The sequence below is a fragment of the Archocentrus centrarchus genome, chromosome 23 (assembly GCF_007364275.1).
Source record: "Archocentrus centrarchus isolate MPI-CPG fArcCen1 chromosome 23, fArcCen1, whole genome shotgun sequence".
Classification (NCBI taxonomy): domain Eukaryota; kingdom Metazoa; phylum Chordata; class Actinopteri; order Cichliformes; family Cichlidae; genus Archocentrus; species Archocentrus centrarchus.
In genome coordinates, this window is record NC_044368.1 from 3,205,624 (window position 1) to 3,215,314 (window position 9,691).

At 37.9% G+C, this 9,691-nt stretch overlaps 2 protein-coding genes across 2 annotated transcripts; both read left to right on the forward strand.

The window, feature by feature from the left end:
* The first annotated feature begins 774 nt into the window (after nucleotides 1-774).
* On the forward strand, nucleotides 775-2,027 carry LOC115773238 (H-2 class II histocompatibility antigen, A-U alpha chain-like). The gene is made up of 4 exons (XM_030719811.1): nucleotides 775-878; nucleotides 1,004-1,246; nucleotides 1,376-1,657; nucleotides 1,748-2,027. The coding sequence occupies exons 1-4, from the start codon at nucleotides 824-826 to the stop codon at nucleotides 1,876-1,878; spliced, it is 711 nt and encodes a 236-aa protein (XP_030575671.1). The 5' UTR covers nucleotides 775-823; the 3' UTR covers nucleotides 1,879-2,027.
* A 2,551-nt stretch (nucleotides 2,028-4,578) lies between these two features.
* On the forward strand, nucleotides 4,579-6,144 carry LOC115773239 (rano class II histocompatibility antigen, A beta chain-like). The gene is made up of 6 exons (XM_030719813.1): nucleotides 4,579-4,630; nucleotides 4,718-4,743; nucleotides 4,819-4,984; nucleotides 5,270-5,563; nucleotides 5,653-5,787; nucleotides 5,904-6,144. Exons 1-6 carry the CDS (start codon nucleotides 4,579-4,581, stop codon nucleotides 5,963-5,965), a joined length of 735 nt encoding a protein of 244 aa, XP_030575673.1. The 3' UTR covers nucleotides 5,966-6,144.
* The last annotated feature ends 3,547 nt before the right edge of the window (nucleotides 6,145-9,691 follow it).

The window sequence follows — 9,691 nt, forward strand, 5'->3', positions numbered from 1 at the left end:
TTAAGTGTTCCCTTTATTTTTTTGAGCAGTGTATATATATATATATATATATATATATATATATATATATATATATATATATATATATATATATATAAAATGTTTATATCATATCTACAGATATGTTGTAAACCGTGCTTATAGATACCAAAGATATCTTTTCAGGACTATGGTGAGCAGCCATGTATGTGTGATTATATTATTCTTTTTCATGTGTATTTCTGCATTGATGCATCCCAGTTTGTGTTTTTTAATGGTTTTTCCTTCTTTTCCTTCCCTACTGAAAGTTTTTATGCTCTGATGTTCCTAATGCAACAAACTTTACCTCTGACCTACAGTTTTAGATTACAAGTCCATACAAGTCGTAGACTGAGTTTCATGGTTGACCCTGTTTTTTTTTCTTAATTCCAGCAAACTCATGTCTAATGACCAGCTTGTTGGATTTGAGTCACCTGGGAGAATTTTGTCAGAGTAAAGCTTTGACCCCTGCTTAAACACCCCAGTGACAATACTGTTGTGTCCTCGATATATAATAATATATTTTATTTCTGAGAGCGTAGCTTAGGCTGAAACTAGTGACCACAGTGAATGGGTTTATTTGCATGGGGAACAAACTGTGTTGGATCTGCTGCTCACTTCTGTATTTTCTTGGTTTTAGTGGTTCAACAAGTCCTACATGACTCTTCCCCTCCTCCCATCACCTGCTTCTTTCTCCCCAACAAGATTTATATAACTTGTTTAAGAATGAGGAAGGTTTCCAGTAACAAAGTCAACTTTGATACCAAACACAAGAGACGGTGCAGTACACTGAGAAGTACTGAATATGTTCCTAAAAATTGTAGTTATTCTCTCTGCAGCAGCCTGCATCGAGGCAGAACGTAAGTATGACTGTGGGCTCACTTATGCAAGCTTATTTATGATTCATTTGTAAACATTTGTTAGATTATCAACAGCACTGTTTTTTTTTTTTTGTTTTTTTAACTGCATCGTTACTTCATCATAGGAAGTAATACTTTCTGTCATATCTACGGATGCTTTGACTCAAGTGATACTCAACTCAGTGCAACACTGGATGGTGATGAAATATACTATGCTGACTTTAAAAAAGATCTTCTGATTTGGGACAGCAAACTACCCACAAATGTTCGTCCTGAGTACGCTTACACATATGCGGTATTATATCGAAGTATTTGCAAAACTAACATCGGCAGATGGAAATCAGACAAGTCAGTGATAAAGAAAAAAGGTTAGTGATACTCAAATCGTTGCACTTTTCTTTCCAATTTTCATTATTTATGTTCTGTTTAGCAATGATTTTTTTCCCCCCAAAACTAGAAATTTGAAATGAAGCAGATCATGTGTTTATTTAAATTAGAGCCACCACAAATCATCATCTACCCCAGAGATGAAGTGATAGCCGGGGAAGATAATACCCTCATCTGCTTCATCAACTACTTCTTTCCTCCTTCAATCAAAATAACGTGGACCAAGAATGATGTCATAGTTAGCGTGGAAGACCCTTTCATCAAATGTTTGTCCAATCCTGACGGGACTTCTTATGTTTTCTCCAACCTCGACTTTGTCCCAGAGAAAGGAGACATCTACAGTTGCACTGTGGATCATGAAGCACTGGAGGAACCTCAGACCAGGCTTTGGGGTGAGAACAAAGCAGCTTCACATTGTGTAGCATCATGCAGTAAAATCATTTTAAGATTTTGAGATTCTTTGTTTCTGCTGTCCTCTGCAGAGGTTGAAACTGATGAGATCAGCACTGGTCCGGCTGTTTTCTGTGGACTTGGCCTGAGTCTTGGAGTTCTTGGAGTTTTTGGAGGAATATTCTTTTTTGTGAAAGCAGGCCACTCTGGTGCTGCCAGATGAGATGTTCAACACATTTTATACAGATTGCAAAGTCTTTAGTTTATTTCCTGCAGGCATGACTTTCATCTGTGGTTACTGACAAACCTGAAGTGGCTCTTACTGTCATCATTTGTGTTATCACTGTATTCTGTATATTTGTTAGTACTTCTTAAATTTGATAATAAACACATATATACATTCATACATTAATATATAAGCTGGAATAGAAGATTGCTGCTACTCCTGCTCCTCAGCCTGTACTTCAAGCATTCTGACAGTTAGTGTGACTCAGAGGTGTTGATTCATTTAAACTAACATATTCATCCTGCTGTAACCAGGTTTCTGTAAGGTAGAATAAATCAATTATTAAATCATTTACTAACAGGGACTTAGAAGAGAGAGACCTAATGTTTAATAATCTACATTTAACTGTTTTACTCTTTGGTGCAGTTGAGGAAGCTATACTGTTCTTTTTTGGTGAATCTTTATGCTTAAGTTTTTTTTTTTTTGCTGGTTTTTGGTTTGTTCTTCGGTGGTCTGCGAGCAGGCACCGTCTCTATGGGGATGGGGTTTTGGTGAAGATGGCAGGAGGAGAGAAGCTGCAACTCTAAATGGTGCTCAGCAGTACATGCTTGTACGCCCTGACTTTCATCTGTGGTTACTGACAAACCTGAACTCTCTTATTTTCATCACTCTTTATTGTATTCTGGATATTTCTCATTATGTTTTAAATTTTATAATGAATACAAATAATTTTTGCTGTCATTTTTCTTTGTAAATTATAAGAAAACTGATAAAAGTGAAGTCACTCTGGACTAGGGATGGGAACTGATAAGAATTTAACTATTCTGATTTATTATCGATATCACTTATCGATTCGATTCCTTCTCGATTCTCTTTGCGATTCTCTTATCGATTCTCATTGGGTTAGTGAATAAAATATACCACAAATGGGTTGGTTTGCATTAACTCTTTTTAATGTAAAGTAGAACAAAATTAAAACTGGTATAAAAAAAAAGAATTCCTCTTTCAAAATTAATACTATTAATATTTTAACATAAAATACGACTGCAAGGTGTGTGAGAACCAGCCTCTAAGGCAGCCCGACTCTGGCAGGCCTCATCAACTAAATGTTACAGGAGATGGAGATTATTCATACAGTACAGTGAAAGCAGTATAGCAAAATAGGGTTGCAACTATCAATTATTTCACTAATTAATCGAGTGATCTGATTAGAAATACTTTATTTCATATGAACAATCCATCTGCATATTTTAACTTCCATACTGCAGGTTTTTTTTTTGCTGTGTGAAACAAACAGCGGTGGATGGAGCGTTCACGTTGGCAATTACTGATCAGGTGGTTGATGAAGGACCTCCAGCTGTTTCAAAATAAAGGTTTTAACGGTGGTTACAGGGAAAAGTGCTGCTGCTTTGGACTCCAGAAAAACGTTTCCTTTCGCTCCACCAGAGCTCACCATCTCCGTAACGGCTCCACCTTTTAGCGCTTGCTGCGTGTGCACAGACTGCATGTAAAACAGCTGCTGCTGTTGGTGAAACAGTGTGAATATAATTTTGTAATGCTTTTTATCTTGATGCTTCTGTCTTAACGCTGTTGGATAAATTCTGAAGCAAATAAGGCACGTGTGTGATGTAAATGCGTCCTCACGTCAATGGAATCAATAAGTGGAATCCTTATGCAAGCAGACTAACGATTCCCATCCCTACACTGGACACTAACAGAGAGTGAAAATAAAAATCTAAGAACTATGAAAACTGATCCTGCTATCATCATTAGTGCATCCCCAGTGCTATAAAAACTTTAACTCCATGTTGGCACTTTATGAATGTAATCAGCTCCAAAATAATCTCTAAGACATTTATAATCAGTTCATTTATGTGCCATATTTTTGTCACTAGCATGAAAATGTCAATGATTTTAATAAGACAAAAGACAAGTAAAAGCATAGCTTAGTACATTTTCTGTAATCTGGCATCTGAGACAATAACCTCTCGGCTTTCATGTGACTGATTGCAGTTTGGTTTGTCCCTGCTTTCACCTCTCTGGCATATCCTCATCTACATAAAACAGATCAAAATAAACAGAACTATGAGGCACCAGTGTCAGCTTCTTGATTTCTTTTCTACAGAGAGCATCATGTGACTTCCTTTTCAGGAAGATGCAAACGGGTGGCTGCCCTTGCTGTCCTGAAATGTAGAGGTAGTGAAACTGACTTCTTGTAGGTTTTGGATTTCCTCTTTTGTAGTTTTTCTCTGTTTTCTTTCTGTTAGAGTTTTTCTAACAAAGGCCAAAATTCAGAAATTAATATTAAAACTTTAATTTTTTTTTCCAGTTTGATTTTTGTAGATGTTGCCATTTATAATTTATACATATTTAATATACAGTTAAAAATATAGTAAGTCTTCTTTATGATCTCACCAAGAAATCCACCTAAGGAATCAGTTTGCTTCCAGATATAATCAACTGGAAGCTTGAACAGGCAAAGGTTTGATGAATCATTAACCAAATATGAAAAATAATATAGAGTACATTCAATAATGGTAAAAGAAATAAAATATTCATAATGTAATGGACAGAGGGCGTTTCATCTGAGCATTTTGCTGACATCATCATACCTGATTTGATTTCCTTGTTTCTGTGAAAGTATAAATGCTGCAGATCAAGTTTTCTTTCTGTATTTTCCTGCATGACACATGAAACATGAACACCCAGAATTTTATTCTGTGTCTGGCTTTCTGCCTTTTCAGTCCAGGTGAGCTGCAAAAGTCTTCAATTTGAACGCATCAGTCAAATATTAAGCTTTAATTATTATTTCTGACATTCTTTCCTTTTATTACAGTTTTCTCATATGATGATTTTTACCAAGTGAGAGCATGCTGTACAGTCCATGGTCCACACTTTGAAGATACAGAATATACACTAATTTCTATTTTTAACCAGAACTATATGATGGAGTACAACAGCACAAGAGGCAACTGGAGGGGATTCACAAAATTTTCAATTGATGTGGCGAATGGGTGGAACGTTGATCCCTACAATGCAGTAACGAGAGCTCTTGAAAGGAAGCTGTTGTGTGAAGCTGGCTTTGACATTCTCCCAGTCTTAGGTAAGACATTTGTTTTTAATATTGTTTTCAATCAAATGTTAAATGGAGTTTTGATGCAGTGATTAAAGATTGAGTATGACCATTATACTTCTGCAAATAACAGTCACACTGTTATTGTTGCTCAGCTGCATGATACTACAGTTGATTCCTAAAGATGTCATAATTCACAGCATACTCAACTATGATAATTACAGTACAGACATTTGATGAATAAATCTGTGAACAGAAAAGGTGCACTAATGTCTGTTTCTTAATAGAAAGGATGTATTTTTTTCCTTTTTCCAGATAATCTTACAAGCATACCCACCATCAAAGTAAAATCAGTGAAAAGCCCAAATGGTAGACACCCGTCCATGCTTGTGTGCAGCGCCTACGACTTTTATCCCAAACAAATCAGAATGACGTGGATGAGGAACGGACAGGAGGTGACCACAGACATCAGTTACACTGAAGTGATGCCTGATGGGAACTGGTACTACCAGGCTCATGCTTACCTGCAGTACACCCCAACTTCAGCAGAAACAATTACCTGCGTGGTTGAACACCTTGGTCTCTCCGAGCCGATGTCTGTGGTCTGGGGTAAGTTTGCTGCTGTGATGTAATCAAAGGCAGAGTAACAAAAATGAAGCTTCATAAGCACGAGTGCTGTTTTTATCTCACTGTTTTAGACCCCTCCCTTCCAGCAGCAGAACAAACTCCGATTGTTGTTGGACTGTGTGGACTCATCATTGGTTTTATTGTTGTGATCTCTGGATTCATCTACTACAAGAAGAAGTCAGCTGCATACATTACTGTCTGTCAAAGTAAGGGAAGTGTAAATATTAGTGCCAAACCCTCTTCTGGGGTTAAAAGGCTCAGTGGGTTAAAGTGTTATAAATTTAACACCATGATAAATATGTTTTTTATTCTTCTTTAACAGGACAAGTGTTCATTGCTGTGGAAACACTTCCTGAAGTTGCAGAGACTGAACCGCCTGAATGAGCATTATTATTATGGGCACTCATCATCCAGGATGCCTCAGATATCACAGTTCTGTGGATAAGTTTTGTTGAGTGATGGCTGCTGTGGGCTGTGCACATTTGTAATATATGTACTTTCTGTGTTTTATTTTTTCATTTCATTTTATTCATTTATTTAAATTAGGACAATGCATATTAATCAAGATGTAAATATGCCAGACTTAGCACAAAGCTAGTTTACAAGGTGTTAGTTTTACAGAAAACACCTTTGTAGATGCATAGAGGCTGGACTTTTATTTGACAACCATTTTGCAGTAATATATTAATTACACTAGTGTGTTCATCTCAATATAAAATCTTGTCAATGACTGTTTGGCAGGATGGCAGAAAGAAACAATGATCGTATTTCACTCTTATTTTGCTGCATTAAAATACACACTTGTTGTTGCTCCTCTCTGTCTCAGTCACTGCTTGAATTAAATAAATTAATTAGTGGGATAATCCTTTCACTCAGTCTCTGCTGGAATAGCTGCGGTATGCAGCAGGGATTCACAGCAGAGTCCGGGTGCTGAACTGGTCAGCCTGCATTCCAGACAGTTAACCGGCTGAAAACATTTGGAGCAACAGGAAATGAAAAATACAGCAACGCCCCAACTTTTAACAGATGTGTTGCTGCCATCAAATTCAAATGAGGTCATATTTTTCCTAAAATTTTACATTTTCTAAAATTTTACATTTTTAAACATTTTATTTTTTAATTTTGTATCGTGAATAAAATTTGGGTTTATGAGATTTGTAAATCATCACATTCAGGTTTTATCTGTATTTTACACTGCATCCCAACTTATTGGAAGTGGGTTTTATTATTTACAGTCATCAGCCACTTTATTAGAAACACCTTGCTTGGACCAGTTTGGATCACAGTTTACCTACAGAAGTTTTTTAAGTCTTGGTAACATTGATTCAACAAGGTAGGAACATTCCTCAGAGAAACAAATAAAAATAAAATAAAAAGTTTATTTTCTGTCCATTTTCTGCTTTGATCATCTTAGAACTCAGATGAAGATGGTTTGACTGTTTGTTTTTAGTTAAATACATAAAAGTAGTCTTAAGGTTTGTACCAGAGAGAAAACCAAGATTGCCCAACCTGACACAAGAACTTTGATTTATTGATTTATTACCTTTGATGCTCTGCTCAACTGAAGACCTCCTCTAGTGGGGAGGGCCATTCAGGCCATAATGTTTAATCAAGATTTCACTGCTGTGGTAACTACCCATACATCCTGGACTGAACAGATTTTGGCTTTTAGACGACTGACAAATATAAGTCCAAAAAATGAAAACTGGCCTCGACTAACTAAATATTAAAGAGCAGACACACAGCATTGTGCTGATGTATCTGCATCAGGTACTTTCACCTATAAAACTTTATTGATTTGTTGGCACAGCTGGAATTTGTACTAAGCTTGAAGCTTTTTTGCTGGTTGAACCTGATCACAAGGCAACTAACAGCTAACATCTAATGTTCCTCTAAAATGGCTGTGAAGTGTGAATGTGTGTGAAGCGTCAGTAGGAGGAGCAATGAAGGTACCCGTCTGTTTCAGACGGACATGAATGTGAAGACCGTATTAATTCCTTCTTTCGATACATCTCTGAAGAACAGTTTGTTTTCAAGGCTGAGCTTATTTTCTGCCATAGTTTCAGTAGAAATTTCCATCCATCCATCCATCCATTTTAGGCAGAGAAGCCCAGACCTCCCTCTCCCCAGCCACCTCCTCCAGCTCATCTGGAGGGACCCTAAGGCCTTTCCAGACCAGTCGAGAAATATAATCTCTCCAGCGTGTCCTGGGTCTGCCCCGGGGCCTCCTCCCTGTAGGACATGCCTGGAACACCTCACCCAGGAGGCATCATAGTCAGATGCCCAAGTCCTAAGAACCTACATGCAGCTCTCCCAGCAGCCACCGGGGGGTGCTGCACATCTGTCCATCAACATAAACACTCACAGCCCTCTCTGCAGGTTTTGCTGCCTCCTTCCTTCCTTTGTCATTTTTAACTCTGTGATTAATCCTTTTGTTGCAGTCATGCTGCATTTTTTTTGAAACATCTGTTGTTTTCTTTTTAATTTAACCACCTCATCATGTCCTAATAGTCTTCCTTATCTCCTTCCTTTACCTAACTACACTCTCTGAGTCGGGTGCACAGTACGGTCAGTTTCTGACCCGACAGGTGTGATCTGCACAAAGGTACCTCCTGAGACGAGTTATGGGAAGTGGACCATAAAAGTGCACACATTTCCAATCAATAAAAGGTACATATTTACATATTTACACAGTTTCTTCTAGATTTCAAGAAACGTCTGTGTTGTTGATCAAATACAAAAGATGAGATATTAGTTTTACTCTTAAATTTTAAGGTTGCAATTAACTCCTCCTTCCCTCTTTTGTTTTTCTTTACCTCCTCTTCGTCGCTGTGACCCAGCAGCACATTTACTGCTCTGCCATTTCTCTGATTACCTCCTCGGTCGCTCCTCCCTCACCGTCCAGGTAAAAAAAATTGGACTTCCAGCAGATAAATGGATGGGTCTGAACAGATGGGTGGCCTAATTTCAGCCTCTCTCCTCCTCCTATTGATCCGTTCATCCCTCTATCAGTAATCCATCATCCATCCATCAGTCTCTGTAAAACAGAATGAGGAGGAGGAGGAGACGACAGACAGATTCAGCTGGAGATAAATACCCTGAAACTCTGCTGTAGGTTTTTTTTTTATTATTATTTGCTGGAGAAACGTAAGGAGAGCAAAAACTGTGAGTTTGCCACTTCTCAACTCCACTCGAACTGACAAGATGATTTACTGAATTATCTGATTTAACAGGGTTTGTTTGGACGTCAGCCCAGAGTGAGCCAATAATCATCAAATAATCAAACAGTATGATTGTGTGAATGCACATGGTTTTCCTTTATTTCTTGTGTACATGCAGACAATGCTTTTTACACAGTCTGCAGGCAGTTCATGGACATGTATGTCTTTCAGTTTGATCGAGCAACAGAAATCATACCGAAGTTCTGTTTTCATTGCTGTTTACTTTCATTTTCACCTGATGTAGGCAAGAAAATGTGTCTTGAACTTGGTTTTGCTTTTTTATCCCTTCATTTACTATTTTTTTTTTTTTACATGCATTTAACTTTTGCTTTCACCTGCTGGTTCTGGTTAGGCACTAAAACCAACTTTGTTTGGGGCCTAGAAAATACTTGGTTAAGTTTAGGAAAATCACAGCTTGGGTTAATTCTGTGAGGTCAAAGTCATCATTGGTGACAGGCCTTACACCTGTAGGGTAATCAGTCTCTGGATTTAGAAAAATAAAAAATTTTTAGTCGGTCACACCTGAAACCCTCTGTATGGATAAAGGATGTGTTGGGAATGAGTACTCCAGGCCTCGAGGTCCGGTGTCCTGAGGTTTTAGATGTGTCTCTGCTTCAACACACCTGAGTCAAATATAGAAGTCATTAGCAGGACTCTGAAGAACCTGACTGCATACTGAGGAGGTGTGTTGGATCAGGGACACATCTAAAACCTGCAGGACACCGGCCCTCGAGGCCTGGATTTGAGGATCCCTGGTCTAAACAATGCTCTAACTCAGTGTTTCATGTGTTACCACCAAAGGACACTTTGGGCCTAACTAACATAAACCAGCAGCTCTTACACATTAACTTACAGGCAGAATACCACATAGATCCTGACTGATTTTTAA